Raw genomic sequence first — 19,853 nt, 5'->3', positions numbered from 1 at the left:
CTGGACACAGTCCAGAAAAAGGTGTTTCTCCCGGAAGAGAAAGCCAGGGAGTTATCCGAGCAAGTCAGGAACCTCCTAAAAACAGTGCATCATTGCACAAGGGTCCTGGTAAAAATGGTGGCTTCCTACGAAGCAATTCCATTCGGCAGATTTCACGTAAGAACTTTTCAGTGGGATCTGCTGGACAAATGGTCCGGATCGCATCTTCAGATGCATCAGCGGATAACCCAATATCCAAGGACAAGGGTGTCTCTCCTGTGGTGGTTATAGAGTGCTCATCTTCTAGAGGGCCGCAGATTCGGCATTCAGGATTGGATGCTGGTAACCACGGAGCCCAGCCTGAGAGGCTGGGGAGCAGTCACACAAGGGAAAAATTTCCAGGGAGTGTGATCAAGTATGGAGACTTTTCTCCACATAAATATACTGGAGCTAAGGGTAAATTTATAATGCTCTAAGCTTAGCAAGACCTCTGCTTCAAGGTCAGCCGGTATTGATCCAGTGGGAAAAACATCACGGCAGTCGCCCACGTAAACAGACAGGGCGACACAAGAAGCAGGAGGGCAATGGCAGAAACTGCAAGGACTTTTCGCTGGGCGGAAAATCATGTGATAACACTGTCAGCAGTTTTTCATCCCGGGAATGGAAACTGGGAAGCAGACTTCCTCAGCACGACCTCCACCCGGGAGAGTGGAAACTTCATTGAGAAGTTTTTTCCACATGATTGTAAACCGTTGGGAAATACCAAAGGTGGACATGATGGCGTCCCGTCTGAACAAAAAACGGGACAGGTATTGCGCCAGGTCAAGGGACCCTCAGGCAATAGATGTGGACGTTCTGGTAACACCGTGGGTGTACCAGTCGGTGTATGTGTTCCCTCCTCTGCTTCTCATACCTAAGGTGCTGAGAATTATAAGACGTAGAGGAGTAAGAACTATACTCATGGCTCCGGATTGGCCAAGAAGGACTTGGTACCCGGAACTTCAAGAGATGCTTACAGAGGTCTTATGGCCTCTGCCGCTAAGAAGGGACTTGCTTCAGCAAGTACCATGTCTGTTCCAAGACTTACCGCAGCTGCGTTTGTCGGCATGGCGATGGAAAGCCGGATCCTAAGGGAAAAAAAGGCATTCCGGAAGAGGTCATTCCTACCCTGGTCAAAGCCAGAAAGGAGGTGACCGCACAACATTATCACCACGTGTGGCGAAAATTTGTTGCGTGGTGTGAGGCCAGGAAGGCCCCACAAAGAAATTTCAACTCGGTCGTTTCCTGCATTTCCTGCAAACAGGAGTGTCTATGGGCCTCAAATTGGGGTCCATTAAGGTTCAAATTCGGCCCTGTAAATTTTCTTCCAGAAAGAATTGGCTTCAGTTCCTGAAGTCCAGAAGTTTGTCAAGGGAGTATTGCATATACAAACCCCTTTTTTTGTGCCTCCAGTGGCACTGTGGGATCTCAACGTAGTTCTGGGATTTCTCAAATCACATTGGTTTAAAACCAGTCAAATATGTGGATTTGCAGCATCTCACATAAAAAGTGACCATGCTCTTGGCCCTGGCCTGGACCAGGCGAGTGTCAAATTGGTGGTTTTTTCTCAAAAAAGCCCATATCTGTTTGTCCATTCGGACAGGGCAGAGCTGCGGACTCGTCCCCAGTTCTCTCCCTAAGGTGGTGTCAGTGTTTCACCTGAACCAGCTTATTGTGGTGCCTTGCACCTACTAGGGACTTGGAGGACTCCAAGTTGCTAGAAGTTGTCAGGGCCCTGAAAATATATTCCAGGACAGCTGGAGTCAGAAAATCTGACTCGCTGTTTATACTGTATGCACCCAACAAGTTGGGTGCGCCTGCTTCTAAGCAGTCGATTGCTCGTTGGATTTGTAACACAATTCAACTTGCACATTCTGAGGCAGGCCTGCCACAGTCTAAATCGGTTAAGGCCCATTCCACAAGGAAGGTGGGCTCATCTTGGGCGGCTGCCCGAGAGGACTCGGCATTACAACTCTGCCGAGCAGCTACGTGGTCAGGGGAGAACACGTTTGTAAAATTCTACAAATTTGATATCCTGGCAAAAGAGGACCTGGAGTTCTCTCATTCGGTGCTGCAGAGTCATCCGCACTCTCCCGCCCGTTTGGGAGCTTTGGTATAATCCCCATGGTCCTTTCAGGAACCCCAGCATCCACTAGGACGATAGAGAAAATAAGAATTTACTTACCGATAATTCTATTTCTCGGAGTCCGTAGTGGATGCTGGGCGCCCATCCCAAGTGCGGATTATCTGCAATACTTGTACATAGTTACAAAAATCGGGTTATTATTGTTGTGAGCCATCTTTTCAGAGGCTCCGCTGTTATCATACTGCTAACTGGGTTTAGATCACAAGTTGTACGGTGTGATTGGTGTGGCTGGTATGAGTCTTACCCGGGATTCAAAATTCCTCCCTTATTGTGTACGCTCGTCCGGGCACAGTACCTAACTGGCTTGGAGGAGGGTCATAGGGGGAGGAGCCAGTGCACACCACCTGATCCTAAAGCTTTACTTTTTGTGCCCTGTCTCCTGCGGAGCCGCTATTTCCCCATGGTCCTTTCAGGAACCCCAGCATCCACTACGGACTCCGAGAAATAGAATTATCGGTAAGTAAATTCTTATTATAGCCCCAGAGGCTATATATGTGATAATTACCCCTGCCAGAATCCTGAAAAAAGCGGGAGAAAAGTCAGCGAAAAAGGGGCGGAGCTATCTCCCTCAGCACACTGGCGCCATTTCTCCCTCACAGCTCCGCTGGAAGGAAGCTCCCTGGCTCTCCCCTGCAGTCTACACTACAGCAAAGGGTAAAAAAGAGAGGGGGGGGCACTAAATTTAGGCGCAGTAAATATTATAGCAGCTATAGGGGACATAATTCAGTTAGTCCCTGCAGTATATAGCGCTCTGGTGTGTGCTGGCATACTCTCTCTCTGTCTCCCCAAAGGGCTTCTGTGGGGTCCTGTCCTCTGTTAGAGCATTCCCGGTGTGTGTGCGGTGTGTCGGTACGGCTGTGTCGACATGTTTGTTGAGGAAAATTATGTGGAGGCGGAGCAGATGCCTATAGAAGTGATGTCACCCCCTGCGGGGCAGACACCTGAGTGGATGGTTTTATGGAAGGAATTACGTGCAAGTGTCGACTCCTTACACAAAAAATGTGACGACATGCCAAATGCGGGACAGCCGGCTTCTCAGCTCGTGCCTGCCCAGGTGTCTCAAAGGCCATCAGGGGCTCTAAAACGCCCGCTACCTCAGATGGCAGACGCAGATGTCGACACGGATACTGATACCAGTGTCGACGACGATGAGTCTAATCTAATGTCCACTAGGGCCATTCGTTGCATGATTGAGGCAATGAAAGAGATGTTACACATTTCGGATATAAACCCAGGTACCACTAAAAAGGGTATTATGTTTGGGGAGAAAAAACTACCCGTAGTTTTTCCCACATCTGAAGAATTAAATGAAGTGTGTGTAGAAGCGTGGGCTTTCCCCGATAAAAGATTGGTAATCTCTAAAAAGTTACTAATGGCGTTCCCTTTCCCGCCAGAGGATAGGGCACGTTGGGAAACACCTCCTAGGGTGGATAAAGCGCTCACACGTTTGTCTAAAAAGGTGGCACTTCCGTCTCCGGATACGGCCGCCCTGAAGGAGCCTGCGGATAGAAAGCAGGAGGCGATCCTGAAGTCTGTATATACACACTCAGGCATTATACTTAGACCAGCTATTGCGTCAGCATGGATGTGCAGTGCTGCCGCTGCATGGTCAGATTCCCTGTCAGAAAATATTGACACCCTAGACAGGGACACTATTCTGCTAACCATAGAGCATATAAAAGACTCAGTCTTATACATGAGAGATGCACAGAGGGAGATCTGCCGGCTGGCATCTAAAATAAGTGCATTGTCCATTTCTGCTAGGAGAGGCTTATGGACTCGGCAGTGGACAGGGGATGCATATTCCAAAAGGCACATGGAAGTTTTGCCTTATAAGGGTGAGGAGTTATTCGGGGATGGTCTCTCGGACCTAGTTTCCACAGCGACAGCTGGGAAGTCAGCATTTTTACCCCATGTTCCCTCACAGCCTAAAAAAGCGCCGTTTTATCAGGTACAGTCCTTTCGGACCCAGAAAAACAGGCGAGGAAAAGGCGGGTCCTTTCTGTCCAGAGGCAGAGGTAGGGGAAAAAGGCTGCAACAAACAGCAGGTTCCCAGGAGCAAAAGTCCTCCCCCGCTTCTTCCAAGTCCACCGCATGACGGTGGGGCTCCACAGGTGGAGCTAGGTACGGTGGGGGGCCGCCTCAAAAATTTCAGCGATCAGTGGGCTCGCTCACAGGTGGATCCCTGGATCTTGCAAGTAGTATCTCAGGGGTACAAGCTGGAATTTGAGGCGTCTCCCCCCCGCCGTTTTCACAAATCTGCCTTGCCAACAACACCCTCAGGCAGGGAGGCTGTGCTAGAGGCAATTCACAAGCTGTATTCCCAGCAGGTGATAGTCAAGGTGCCCCTACTTCAACAAGGACGGGGTTACTATTCCACACTGTTTGTGGTACCGAAACCGGACGGTTCGGTGAGACCCATTTTAAATTTGAAATCCTTGAACACATACATAAAAAAATTCAAGTTCAAGATGGAATCGCTCAGGGCGGTTATTGCAAGCCTGGACGAGGGGGATTACATGGTATCCCTGGACATCAAGGATGCTTACCTGCATGTCCCCATTTATCATCCTCACCAGGAGTACCTCAGATTTGCGGTACAAAATTGCCATTACCAATTCCAGACGCTGCCGGTCCACGGCACCGTGGGTGTTTACCAAGGTAATGGCGGAAATGATGATACTCCTTCGAAAAAAGGGAGTTTTAATTATCCCGTACTTGGACGATCTCCTAATAAAGGCGAGATCCAGGGAGCAGTTGTTGGTAGGAGTAGCACTATCTCAGGAGGTGCTACACCAGCACGGTTGGATTCTGAATATTCCAAAGTCACAGCTGGTTCTGACGACACGTCTACTGTTCCTGGAAATGATTCTGGACACAGTCCAGAAAAAAGTGTTTCTCCCGGAGGAGAAAGCCAAGGAGCTGTCATCTCTAGTCAGAGACCTCCTGAAACTGAAACAGGTGTCGGTGCATCACTGCACGCGAGTCCTGGGAAAGATGGTGGCTTCTTACGAAGCAATTCCTTTCGGCAGGTTCCATGCCAGAATCTTTCAGTGGGACCTGTTGGACCAATGGGCCGGATCGCATCTTCAGATGCATCGGCTAATAACCCTGTCACCAAGAACCAGGGTGTCTCTGCTGTGGTGGCTGCAGAGTGCTCATCTCCTAGAGGGCCGCAGATTCGGCATACAGGACTGGGTCCTGGTGACCACGGATGCCAGCCTTCGAGGCTGGGGGGCAGTCACACAGGGAAGAAACTTCCAAGGACTATGGTCGAGTCAGGAGACTTCCCTACACATAAATATTCTGGAACTAAGGGCCATTTACAATGCCCTAAGTCAGGCAAAACCCCTGCTTCTACACCAGCCGGTACTGATCCAGTCAGACAACATCACGGCGGTCGCCCATGTAAACCGACAGGGCGGCACAAGTAGCAGGACGGCAATGGCAGAAGCCACAAGGATTCTCCGATGGGCGGAAAATCACGTGCTAGCACTGTCAGCAGTGTTCATTCCGGGAGTGGACAACTGGGAAGCAGACTTCCTCAGCAGACACGACCTCCACCCGGGAGAGTGGGGACTTCATCCAGAAGTCTTCACACTGATTGTAAATCGTTGGGAACGGCCACAGGTGGACATGATGGCGTCCCGCCTAAACAAAAAACTAGAGAGATATTGCGCCAGGTCAAGGGACCCTCAGGCGATAGCGGTGGACGCTCTAGTGACACCGTGGGTGTACCAGTCGGTTTATGTGTTCCCTCCTCTGCCTCTCATACCAAAGGTACTGAGAATAATAAGAAAACGAGGAGTAAGGACAATACTCGTGGTTCCGGATTGGCCAAGAAGAGCTTGGTACCCGGAACTTCAAGAGATGATCTCAGAGGACCCATGGCCTCTGCCGCTCAGACAGGACCTGCTGCAGCAGGGGCCCTGTCTGTTCCAAGACTTACCGCGGCTGCGTTTGACGGCATGGCGGTTGAACGCCGGATCCTAAAGGAAAAGGGCATTCCGGAGGTTGTCATTCCTACGCTGATTAAAGCCAGGAAAGATGTAACTGTAAAACATTATCACCGCATATGGCGGAAATATGTTGCTTGGTGTGAGGCCAATAAGGCCCCAACAGAGGAATTTCAGCTGGGTCGATTTCTGCACTTCCTACAGGCAGGAGTGACTATGGGCCTAAAATTAGGCTCCATTAAGGTACAGATATCGGCTCTGTCGATTTTCTTCCAAAAAGAACTAGCTTCACTACCTGAAGTTCAGACATTTGTAAAAGGAGTGCTGCATATTCAGCCCCCTTTTGTGCCTCCAGTGGCACCCTGGGATCTCAACGTGGTGTTGAATTTCCTAAAATCACATTGGTTTGAGCCACTAAAGACCGTGGATCTAAAATATCTCACGTGGAAAGTGGTCATGTTATTGGCCTTGGCTTCGGCCAGGCGTGTATCAGAATTGGCGGCTTTGTCATTTAAAAGCCCTTATCTGATTTTCCATATGGATAGGGCAGAATTGAGGACTCGTCCCCAGTTTCTCCCTAAGGTGGTATCTGCTTTTCATTTGAACCAACCTATTGTAGTGCCTACGGCTACTAGCGACTTGGAGGATTCCAAGTTACTGGACGTAGTCAGGGCCTTGAAAATTTATGTTTCCAGGACGGCTGGAGTCAGAAAAACTGACTCGCTATTTATCCTGTATGCACCCAACAAACTGGGTGATCCTGCTTCTAAGCAGACTATTGCTCGCTGGATTTGTAGCACAATTCAGCTGGCGCATTCTGCGGCTGGACTGCCGCATCCTAAATCAGTAAAAGCCCATTCTACAAGGAAGGTGGGCTCATCTTGGGCGGCTGCCCGAGGGGTCTCGGCTTTACAACTTTGCCGAGCTGCTACTTGGTCAGGGGCAAACACGTTTGCAAAATTCTACAAATTTGATACCCTGGCTGAGGAGGACCTTGAGTTCTCTCATTCGGTGCTGCAGAGTCATCCGCACTCTCCCGCCCGTTTGGGAGCTTTGGTATAATCCCCATGGTCCTTACAGAGTTCCCAGCATCCACTAGGACGTCAGAGAAAATAAGAATTTACTCACCGGTAATTCTATTTCTCGTAGTCCGTAGTGGATGCTGGGTGCCCGTCCCAAGTGCGGATTGTCTGCAATACATGTACATAGTTATTGTTCACTGAAGGGTTATTGTTATGAGCCATCTGTTGAGAGGCTCAGTTATGTTCATACTGTTAACTGGATATGGTATCACGAGTTATACGGTGTGATTGGTGTGGCTGGTATGAGTCTTACCCGGGATTCAAAATCCTTCCTTATTGTGTCAGCTCTTCCGGGCACAGTATCCTAACTGAGGCTTGGAGGAGGGTCATAGTGGGAGGAGCCAGTGCACACCAGGTAGTCTAAAAGCTTTTTTAGTTGTGCCCAGACTCCTGCGGAGCCGCTATTCCCCATGGTCCTTACGGAGTTCCCAGCATCCACTACGGACTACGAGAAATAGAATTACCGGTGAGTAAATTCTCATTTTTTACACTGCATATTAGATTGCAGATTGAACACACCCCACCCAAATCTATCTCTCTCTGCACATGTTAAATCTGCCTCCCCTGCAGTGCACATGGTTTTGCCCAACTGCTAACAAAATTCCTGCTGCGATCAACTTGGAATTACCCCCAATATACAAGGGTCATATATCAAATTAATCAGCACAGTCTCCTTGTTTGACCTAGTTACATTGCGTTGCGACTAAGACACATTTTCGTCAAAAAATATCCCCAACTTAACAGAGTTGCACGGGACCTGACTGCTCATTCATGCCAGGCATCTGGTGCTGTGTGGCATACTGAGGCTAGATGTATGAGGACACATCTCTATTCTCTGATTCTCTGTATTTTGTGAACCTGTAATACCTTTAGTTTTTATACTATGAGTGGTATCCCAATTACACGTGAGAGTGCCACCGACGTGAAAAACGGGTGTTTTTAATTGCGGTTTTTTTATGACCCTTATCCGATTAGGTGATGCAAAAAAAAATGCTGTTTTTCATGTGAAAATCCACAGGTCCCACGAAAAGCTGCGAGCCAGAGGCAAGCGATGCATAATCTGCAATAAGTGCATCGGGGATAAGCGCCGGCTTGTCTGGGCTAATTGTATAGCCCACGGCAACACAATTATCCACAGTAATTGACCGTGGGTAATTGTATACAGTATATATCTGTGCCAGTGGTTTGTGAATATAAAACAAATCAATGCCTAAAATAAAAGCAGAACAGTTTGTCCACTGAAACCAAAACAGTTTACTCTGTAATAGAGATTCATTTACCTGTGTCTCTCCAGGTGATAGGGACTTGGTACCAGTATGCCCTGCGAGCCTCTGTCTGACAACAGCATGCTGGAACCATGCCCCTGCAATGGGAAGCATTCGATTCCAGCCGTCGAGATCCCGGTGCTCAGCATACTGGCGTCGGGATACTGACAACTATTCTGCCTCTTGTGGTGTCCGCGATACCCCTGGAGGGAGAATAAATAGCAGTGCGCCACCGTGCCCGCAGCGTGGCGAGCATGGCGAGCCCGCAAGGAGCTCTTTTGCACTCGCCCTACTGCCGGCATTCCAGCGGTCGGGATCCTGGCGCCGGAATGCTGGGCGCTGGGATCCCAACAGCCGGGATATTGTTATAGACCCCCCTGCAATACATCATGCTAACATATTTGTGAGCTTTCAATTTACTTTTAGGTAAATGTTACTTACATCCCTTACGTAGACATTGTATGTGCTGATCTTACAGTATTGTTACACTATATACTGTATACTACTGTATGGTATGCTTCCTTATACACCTTACGCTGTATAACATATATACCTACTGTACATTTAGCCTCGCCTTCCACCAAATTTCAATATATCTCCCTAAGACTTTACATGTAATTTTATATTCAGTAAACTTTGTGTGCTAGCAGATACATGGCCTGTATAGTCAAACTATGTCCGTATAGCCTCCCATGCCACCAGGTATCCATATACTGTAGTGTGATATGTCCCCATGTATTGTACGGAGGTATATGAGACTACATGTTGAGGCCTAATGTCCCTCTCCACTCGGGTATGTGGGTCCACATAGGCAGCAGCATTGTAGCTCCTGTAACTGCCATATCTATTTCTCTGACGTCCTAGTGGATGCTGGGGACTCCGTCAGGACCATGGGGAATAGCGGCTCCGCAGGAGACAGGGCACAAAAGTAAAAGCTTTAGGATCAGGTGGTGTGCACTGGCTCCTCCCCCTATGACCCTCCTCCAAGCCTCAGTTAGATTTTTGTGCCCGGCCGAGAAGGGTGCAATCTAGGTGGCTCTCCTAAAGAGCTGCTTAGAGTAAAAGTTTTGTTAGGTTTTTTATTTTCAGTGAGTCCTGCTGGCAACAGGCTCACTGCATCGAGGGACTTAGGGGAGAGAAGTGAACTCACCTGCGTGCAGGATGGATTGGCTTCTTAGGCTACTGGACACCATTAGCTCCAGAGGGAGTCGGAACACAGGTCTCACCCTGGGGTTCGTCCCGGAGCCGCGCCGCCGACCCCCTTGCAGATGCCGAAAAGTGAAGAGGTCCAGAAACCGGCGGCAGAAGACTTTTCAGTCTTCATAAGGTAGCGCACAGCACTGCAGCTGTGCGCCATTGTTGTCAGCACACTTCATAGCAACGGTCACTGAGGGTGCAGGGCGCTGGGGGGGGCGCCCTGGGCAGCAATGATAGTACCTTATTCTGGCTAAAAATACATCACATATAGCCCCTGGGGGCTATATGGATGTATTTAACCCCTGCCAGGTCTCAGAAAAACGGGAGAAGAAGCCCGCCGAAAAGGGGGCGGGGCCTATTCTCCTCAGCACACAGCGCCATTTTCCCTCACAGAAATGCTGGTGGGAAGGCTCCCAGGCTCTCCCCTGCACTGCACTACAGAAACAGGGTTAAAACAGAGAGGGGGGGCACTTATTTGGCGATATGACTATATATATTAAAATGCTATAAGGGAAAAACACTTATATAAAGGTTGTCCCTGTATAATTATAGCGTTTTTGGTGTGTGCTGGCAAACTCTCCCTCTGTCTCCCCAAAGGGCTAGTGGGGTCCTGGCCTCTATCAGAGCATTCCCTGTGTGTGTGCTGTGTGTCGGTACGTGTGTGTCGACATGTATGAGGACGATGTTGGTGAGGAGGCGGAGCAATTGCCTGTAATGGTGATGTCACTCTCTAGGGAGTCGACACCGGAATGGATGGCTTATTTAAGGAATTACGTGATAATGTCAACACGCTGCAAGGTCGGTTGACGACATGAGACGGCCGGCAAACCAATTAGTACCTGTTCAGGCGTCTCAAACACCGTCAGGGGCGTTAAAACGTCCTTTTACCTCAGTCGGTCGACACAGACACAGACACGGACACTGACTCCAGTGTCGACGGTGAAGAAACAAACGTATTTTCCTTTAGGGCCACACGTTACTTGTTAAGGGCAATGAAGGAGGTGTTACATATTTCTGATACTACAAGTACCACAAAAAAGGGTATTATGTGGAGTGTGAAAAAACTACCTGTAGTTTTTCCTGAATCAGATAAATTAAATGAAGTGTGTGATGATGCGTGGGTTTCCCCCGATAGAAAATTATTGGCGGTATACCCTTTCCCGCCAGAAGTTAGGGCGCGTTGGGAAACACCCCTTAGGGTGGATAAGGCGCTCACACGCTTATCAAAACAAGTGGCGGTACCGTCTCCAGATAGGGCCGCCCTCAAGGAGCCAGCTGATAGGAGGCTGGAAAATATCCTAAAAAGTATATACACACATACTGGTGTTATACTGCGACCAGCGATCGCCTCAGCCTGGATGTGCAGCGCTGGGGTGGCTTGGTCGGATTCCCTGACTGAAAATATTGATACCCTTGACAGGGACAGTATTTTATTGACTATAGAGCATTTAAAGGATGCATTTCTATATATGCGAGATGCACAGAGGGATATTTGCACTCTGGCATCAAGAGTAAGTGCGATGTCCATATCTGCCAGAAGTTGTTTATGGACATGACAGTGGTCAGGTGATGCAGATTCCAAACGGCACATGGAAGTATTGCCGTATAAAGGAGAAAAAGACAACGTCTTTTCAGCCTCAGTCCTTTCGTCCCCATAAGGGCAAGCGGGCAAAAGGCCAGTCATATCTGCCATGGGATAGAGGAAAGGGAAGAAGACTGCAGCAGGCAGCCCATTCCCAGAAACAGAAGCCCTCCACCGCTTCTGCCAAGTCCTCAGCATGACGCTGGGGCCGTACAAGCGGACTCGGGTGCGGTGGGGGGGGGGGGGGGTCGTCTCAAGAGTTTCAGCACGCAGTGGGCTCACTCGCAAGTGGACCCCTGGATCCTACAAGTAGTATCCCAGGGGTACAGATTGGAGATTCGAGACGTCTCCCCCTCGCAGGTTCCTGAAGTCTGCTTTACCAACGTCTCCCTCCGACAGGGAGGCAGTAGTGGAAACAATTCACAAGCTGTATTCCCAGCAGGTGATAATCAAAGTACCCCTCCTACAACAAGGAAAGGGGTATTATTCCACACTATATTGTGGTACTGAAGCCAGACGGCTCGGTGAGACCTATTCTTAATCTGAAATAGTTGAACACTTACATACAAAGGTTCAAATCAAGATGGAGTCACTCAGAGCAGTGATAGCGAACCAGGAAGAAGGGGACTATATGGTGTCCTATATGGTGTCCCGGGACATCAGGGATGCTTACCTCCATGTCCCAATTTGCCCTTCTCACCAAGGGTACCTCAGGTTCGTGGTACAGAACTGTCACTATCAGTTTCAGACGCTGCCGGTTGGATTGTCCACGGCACCCCGGGTCCTTACCAAGGTAATGGCCGAAATTATGATTCTTCTTCAAAGAAAATGGACGATCTCCTGATAGGGGCAAGGTCCAGAGAACAGTTGGAGGTCGGAGTAGCACTATCTCAAGTAGTTCTACGACAGCACGGGTGGATTCTAAATATTCCAAAACCGCAGCTGTTTCCGACGACACGTCTGCTGTTCCTAGGGATGATTCTGGACACAGTCCAGAAAAAGGTGTTTCTCCCGGAGAAGAAAGCCAGGGAGTTATCCGAGCTAGTCAGGAACCTCCTAAAACCAGGAAAAGTGTCAGTGCATCATTGCACAAGGGTCCTGGGAAAAATGGTGGCTTCTTACGAAGCGATTCCATTCGGTAGATTTCACGCAAGAACTTTTCAGTGGGATCTGCTGGAAAAATGGTCCGGATCGCATCTTCAGATGCATCAGCGGATAACCCTGTCTCCAAGGACAAGGGTGTTTCTTCTGCGGTGGCTGCAGAGTGCTCATCTACTAAAGGGCCGCAGATTCGGCATTCAGGACTGGGTCCTGGTGACCACGGATGCCAGCCTGAGAGGCTGGGGAGCAGTCACACAGGGAAAAAATTTCCAGGGAGTGTGATCAAGTCTGGAGACTTCTCTCCACATAAATATACTGGAGCTAAGGGCAATTTACAATGTTCTCAGCTTAGCAAGACCTCTGCTTCAAGGTCAGCCGGTATTGATCCAGTGGGACAACATCACGGCAGTCGCCCACGTAAACAGACAGGGCGGCACAAGAAGCAGGAGGGCAATGGCAGAAACTGCAAGGATTCTTCGCTGGGCGAAAAATCATGTGATAGCACTGTCAGCAGTGTTCATTCCGGGAGTGGACAACTGGGAAGCAGACTTCCTCAGCAGGCACGACCTCCACCCGGGAGAGTGGGGACTTCATCGGGAAGTATTCCACATGATTGGGAAAGACCAAAGGTGGACATGATGGCGTCCCGCCTGAACAAAAAACTGGACAGGTATTGCGCCAGGTCAAGAGACCCTCAAGCAATATCTGTGGACGTTCTGGTAACACCGTGGGTGTACCAGTCGGTGTATGTGTTCCCTCCTCTGCTTCTCATAACCAAGGTACTGAGAATTATAAGACGTAGAGGAGTAAGAACTATACGCGTGGCTCCGGATTGGCCAAGAAGGACGTGGCACCCGGAACTTCAAGAAATGCTCACAGAGGACTCATGGCCTCTGCCGCTAAGAAGGGACTTGCTTCAGCTAGTACCAGGTCTGTTCCAAGACTTACCGCGGCTGCGTTTGACGGCATGGCGGTGGAACGCCAGATCCTAAGGGAAAAAGGCATTCCGGAAGAGGTCATTCCTACCCTGGTCAAAGCCAGGAAGGAGGTGACCGCAAAACATTATCACCACATGTGGCGAAAATATGTTGCGTGGTGTGAGGCCAGGAAGGCCCCACGAAGAAATTTCAACTCGGTCGATTCCTGCATTTCCTGCAAACAGGAGTGTCTATGGGCCTCAAATTGGGGTCCATTAAGGTTCAAATTTCGGCCCTGTCAATTTTCTTCCAGAAAGATTTGGCTTCAGTTCCTGAAGTCCAGAAGTTTGTCAAGGGAGTATTGCATATACAACCCCCTTTTTGTGCCTCCAGTGGCACTGTGGGATCTCAAGGTAGTTCTGGGATTCCTCAAATCACATTTTAAACCGCTCAAATCTGTGGATTTGAAATATCTCACATGAAAAGTGACCATGCTGTTGGCCCTGGCCTCGGCCAGGCGAGTGTCAGAATTGGCGGCTTTGTCTCACAAAAGCCATATCTGATTGTCCATTCGGACAGGGCAGAGCTGCGGACTCGTCCCCAGTTTCTTCCTAAGGTGGTGTCAGCGTTTCACCTGAACCAGCTTATTGTGGTACCTGCGGCTACTAGGGACTTGGAGGACTCCAAGTTGCTAGATGTTGTCAGGGCCCTGAAAATATAGGTTTCCAGGACGGCTGGAGTCAGGAAAACTGACTTGCTGTTATCCTGTATGCACCCAACAAACTGGGTGCTCTTGCTTCTAAGCAGACGATTGCTCGTTGGATTTGTAGCACATTTCAACTTGCACTTTCTGTGGCAGGCCTGCCACAGCCTAAATCTGTCAAGGCCCATTCCACAAGGAAGGTGGGCTCATCCTGGGCGGCTGCCCGAGGGGTCTCGGCATTACAACTCTGCCGAGCAGCTACGTGGTCGGGGGAGAACACGTTTGTAAAATTCTACAAATTTGATACCCTGGCTAAAGAGGACCTGGAGTTCTCTCATTCGGTGCTGCAGAGTCATCCGCACTCTCCCGCCCGTTTGGGAGCTTTGGTATAATCCCCATGGTCCTGACGGAGTCCCCAGCATCCACTAGGACGTCAGAGAAAATAAGATTTTACTTACCGATAAATCTATTTCTCGTAGTCCGTAGTGGATGCTGGGCGCCCATCCCAAGTGCGGATTGTCTGCAATACTTGTACATAGTTATTGTTACAAAAATCGGGTTATTATTGTTGTGAGCCATCTTTTCAGAGGCTCCGCTGTTATCATGCTGTTAACTGGGTTCAGATCACAGGTTGTACAGTGTGATTGGTGTGGCTGGTATGAGTCTTACCCGGGATTCAAAATCCTTCCTTATTGTGTACGCTCGTCCGGGCACAGTATCCTAACTGAGGCTTGGAGGAGGGTCATAGGGGGAGGAGCCAGTGCACACCACCTGATCCTAAAGCTTTTACTTTTGTGCCCTGTCTCCTGCGGAGCCGCTATTCCCCATGGTCCTGACGGAGTCCCCAGCATCCACTACGGACTACGAGAAATAGATTTATCGGTAAGTAAAATCTTATTTTTTCTCCCCACTTGTATATTGGGGGGGGGGTCAGTTGCAATACTCGTAATGCTGTGGAATTGGGCAATGTTTTAAATGTTTACTTCAGGGCATTAGGTGGCTGTAAGTTTATGGTGTTGTGTACTGCAGTAAATGAGGTGGTTATAAAAGGATGATAATGTTCACCTGAGTACAATGGACGGTTATAGCTAGAGGGCACTGCTGACTGCAGTGCTTTGGTATAACATGACTAGTAAACAGACTGTGTTGTTAGGTCCTATCGGGCTCCACTCAGGCTCTGAATGGTAAGGACCAGTCTCAGGGGAAGATCAGCTTCCAGTTACAACCTAAGCAAGGTGAAGAAGTGGTGGATAGCTCCAAGATTCGAGGAATGGGAAAATCCAGAAAGTTTGCAGGGTTCAGCCTGTATAAGCAGCTCCACAAAAACAACCTCCAGCATGCGGACAGCGTCAGCAGCATAGACAGCCAGTCCCGTATGTATTTCTCTTATATTTACTCTATGATATTGAGTTTATTTGCTGATTTTGTTGTTCGCAGCATACAACACAACATTGTTAATGTCTGAACGGTGAATGGAACCAAAGTTAATGTAACAGCAGAGTGTAAATAGCACATACTGTAGAGCACCTATGTTTTTAAAACACAAAATTGTAATCTTCATAATTCAAGAAATTTGCTCAGCTAGATCGTGTGTATGTGGTCAAAAAACAGTTGAACATTTATAGATATCTATATCCAATAACTTGTCTGGTTGCTGTGAATTATTGCACAGTACTGTGCATTGTAATTATGGTAAAACATGGGCCAGTACATTCTCTTCAGCAGCCTGTTATTCACATATTAGTACGATGGGCTTTAATGTCCACATTTTAAAATATGCTGACTTTGCATATACAGGATCTATTTTATTGGTCACCTTCCCAATGAGTGATGGTGGGGAAGCTCACCATTGCTTGGAAAACAACCTGTTCGCAGTATGGAGGCCCCAACATTTCAGATTAATTCTTATTCACCTTAAAGTCAGAATTTTCTTCCTACTATTGGTGGTAGGTAATACAGGTGGAATAAACAAATAGGGGTCTATGTACTAAGCATTGGAGAGTGATAAAAGCCCAACCAGCCAGCTCCAAACTGTCATTTTTCAAACCCAAATGTATTAAGCCTTAAAAAGTGATAAATTGGAGATGGATAAAGAATGATAAAGTACCAGCCAATCAGCTTCCTAACTGCCATGTCAAAGGCTGTGTTTAAAAAATAACAGTTAGGAGCTGGTTGGCTGGTACTTTATCACTCTTTATCCATCTCCACTCAGTGGTGAAACAAGCCAATCATCTTTGATGTAATATACCTAGAACTGCACCGTACAGGATGGTTGCCCACTTGCACCAATATGTGATATGGTGCCTACACCTCCTTGTGCGTGTGCAGCAAATGTTTTCAGTCTACAAAGAGCCCATTGTTTTTAGTTACAGTATAAAAAGAGCCTCTCCCTTTCTTCAGGCTTTATCTCAGAGTATACTCACAGTAGTCAACAGAAATTATTCCATAATTTTAAACCACATCGGAAGTTGTTTCATTCCTCTGCGCAAAGGTTCACTCAGTTTCAGACTGGTGAGTGAACTTTATTACATAGCATGGTGGTGTGTGGGTAACGCTACTAATATCCTGGGCTGCTTTTTGGGGAGTCTTAGCTAACAATATAAAAAAAAAAAATTCTGCTTAGAAATGAAATAAGAATTTTGGAATTGTTCCAATACAATAGATCACATTTACATTTCCTTTGTAACTATGGGCTCCATCCAGTCATCATTTATTGAGGCAGCGTTATCTAATACACAGTTCAGAATGTAACATTTACTGCATATTTTTGTTTATGAATCATCAGCATAACTCGGATCGACAGAACAGAACTGCATTTTAAAAATAATCTGTTACATCCCTTTCAGACAAAGAAAAGGACTCGGGAAGTTGCCGGGGCAAGCTGGGTCACTCTGGGTCCTTTTTCTGTGTGAAAGGATTATCCAAGCTCAAAATTGCCGGGTTCTCGACCCAGGTCGCTACCAAGGATATACCTGGGTCTAAAAGGGTGTGACCCGGTTTTATCAACCTGAGTCGCGCTAGTGCGCTGATTGGCTGAAGGGACGGGCCGCTGTGCAGTACACAATCAACTGCTGTGTGAAAGTCCCCGCACACAGCCTCTGAACTGCTGGCCATCTCACCCCGGGCCGCCTGCCTCCCTGAACCTGAGTGGTGTCCAGGTCAATGCTGCTGTCTAGGTCTACATCCGGCAGACGGCACTGTACCGTAGAGTGCACAGTTATAAGAGCCAGCTGCATTGCTACGGGCACTGTGCCCACTTAAGTGACTTGTCTCTTTTTGTCCTTCTTTCTGTAACATGCCGTAGTATATATGTCTCGGTCAGAGTAGCCTACCAGCATATCCCAAGCACCAGTACCCAGTACTGTTCCTGTTCTGCACTGTTTGCACAGTTTCCCCAATAGTGCGTAGGTCACGTACTGATTGCTGTTTTCAGTTTTTTCTTTTAAAACTATAACATGCTGACACTATGGTTAGAATGGCTTCCTGACATTACTGGGGCCATGCTGTCAGCACTGGCAGGCGCGGGGTGCTGAACGGAGTCCTGGGACGCAGGCCATGCAGCCTCCTGGCTAGCCACCTGACCTGGGTTCAGTGTGAAAGAGGTAGACCCAGGAATAACTTGTGTTCAAGCTGTAGTGTGAAAGGGGGATTGGAGCTCTGACCCAAGTCCAACCCGTGATCAAAAACCTGGAAAAAAAACATGGTCCATGCCCCGGCTTCTGTCTGAAAGTGTTATAGTGGCTGAACATACAAATCAACCCACAGTGTGAAATTTAGTATTCATTGCTGACTTCCTCCTGGAAGGTGCCAACATCCTCACTATAATTGTTGGGTGGGTATTTGATGCACATGTAGATACCCATACAGTGTTCCAAAACCTTGTATGTCCTCCCAATGACACAATTATCTCTGGTAACCTCACTGTCTTGAGTGCTCCCGTCATCGCAAGTCCACAGTGCTACTATGCAAAATCAGCAGTGTCAATCAGTATGACACTGCAGGTGTCGGCATATCCACCATCATATACATGGTGCTCACCGTCGCATACAGCACACTCATTTTGGCAGCAGACATTATATATGAAATAAGAAAATAAAATTACACACACATGGTATGTTAAAACGTCACATCAGTCATTTCCCCTCTACAGCAGGGGTGTTTGGCCCTCATCGGCGCAGTCAGTATAATTGCAGCCATATTTGCTTTGGGGGTGAGCCCTATAATGAAAATACAACTTCCGAGATGGAAAGGAAATTATAAGATACGCTATTGTTATAGAACTGTGTTCTTTGTATTGAAGTGAAACAATAGATCATCTTGAATGTTTTCCCAGATAGTTTGTCAGTGTACAATAACATGGCTAAATTGCATATGCCCTGCAGTGTTGACTTTGGTATAAATATTGTGGATAAAACTAATTCCAAGTCTAAAGCCTGTGCTAATTGTGTTAGTGGTGGCTCTTGTTGAACATCTTGTAACTCAACACCGATTTCTTTTAAGTGCCTTCCATGCAAGCGGCTTTACTATGTTGGTGTTGGCATGTGATCTTCACTACTTATTGAGCAATTTATCTTATTTAGTTAAAGTGTGAACCGCTGCCAGTGTTTATTTGTTTGTATTGTTATTTACTGTTACCTTTAATGTTCAGGTTTTATTCAGTTACATACATGGACGGAGGATTAAGTTTGACGTTTCATTAAAATAACTTGTCTGAGGAGTATATTATTTATTGGTAGTTTGAAAAAAAAACTATTTGCCAAACGTTTTCACCCTATGCACAGTGCTGCTATTACTGTACGCTGATAGTGTATCTGTGCTGTTTGCAGACAGGGGATCTGTTCGTAGTTTACAGACAGGTGTGGGAGAACTTCTTGGGGAAACCCGATTCTGGCACGGAAAAGACTATTGCAACTTTGTCTTCAAAGACTGGGTACAGCTGGATAAGCCCTTTGATGGTAAGTTACTGAGTCGTAAATGATTACCATGCTACCTTACAGTTTCCCAGTTTCATAATGCTATTAGCAAAGTACATTGCACCATGTTAGACATTGATAGAAGCAGGGAAAAGTTTTTATCTGAAGTGACACTGTTTATTGGCTAACTAATCCAGATTAGCTGGAGAGTTTACCACACTACTTAGTTCAGTTCGTCAGACAATATAGATACACCACATCTTTATGCAAACAAGAACAAAGCAACTATATGTATATGATAATATTTTTGATACATGTGTAAGACACCTAACATGGATGCACCGATATTGATCCTCACATCTGTCAAGTTATTGACAGGTGAGCACGAGATGCTAGTCCTGCTCTAACTCATATACAGGTGTGACGTGAGGACCATTTGATGATAGTAGAGTCTTTTAAAGTGTTAATTGGGTTTTGATCAGATGTTGAGGAGCAGATTTATAAAGATAACACAATACTGTAATAATGATGATAATTTTATGATATTACATCAGTACTCCTTCCGGTTACTGTTTTTTCACTATTACAGTAATAATGAGATTTGGGTGGGTTATATTGTTTCTGTGCAGGGTAAATACTGTCTGCTTTATTTTTACACTGCAATTTACTGTAGATTTCAGTTTTTATACACCCCCGCCCCCCCTCCCCTCCAGTGCACATGGTTTTGCACATTAGCTAACAAATTTGCTGCTACGGTCAGGTCTGAATTAGGCCCACTGTACGGTAGTCACACCTCGCTGTTGGTTTGAGGCTCAGAGCATGAGCATAAGAATATAGAACAGTAAATGCACATTTTGAGAGAACTGTGTGAGGGGTGGTGGTTGCGTAGCACATCCGGTGGAGGTTAGGAACAGAATTAAATACATTTCCTGAAAGGTTGAGTTTACAGGGACAGCTTGAATCTTGGAGGAGG

At 47.4% G+C, this 19,853-nt stretch overlaps 1 protein-coding gene across 4 annotated transcripts in view; it reads left to right on the top strand.

Annotated features, from left to right (window-relative positions):
• PLD1 (phospholipase D1) overlaps positions 1 to 19,853 on the top strand; it is a 497,457-nt gene that overhangs the window by 386,150 nt on the left and 91,454 nt on the right. For 3 of the 4 annotated variants that reach the window (XM_063916252.1, XM_063916253.1, XM_063916251.1), the window contains 3 exons: positions 15,121 to 15,340; positions 16,368 to 16,478; positions 18,794 to 18,922. In XM_063916252.1, coding sequence (XP_063772322.1) covers positions 15,121 to 15,340; positions 16,368 to 16,478; positions 18,794 to 18,922 — 460 coding nt within the window. The remainder of the gene's footprint in view (positions 1 to 15,120; positions 15,341 to 16,367; positions 16,479 to 18,793; positions 18,923 to 19,853) is intronic. The other variant, XM_063916254.1, reaches the window with a different exon arrangement.

The sequence above is a fragment of the Pseudophryne corroboree genome, chromosome 4, assembly GCF_028390025.1.
Source record: "Pseudophryne corroboree isolate aPseCor3 chromosome 4, aPseCor3.hap2, whole genome shotgun sequence".
Lineage (NCBI taxonomy): Eukaryota > Metazoa > Chordata > Amphibia > Anura > Myobatrachidae > Pseudophryne > Pseudophryne corroboree.
The sequence above is the reverse complement of the archived record's forward strand: the minus strand, read 5'-3'. Positions and strand labels throughout refer to the sequence as shown.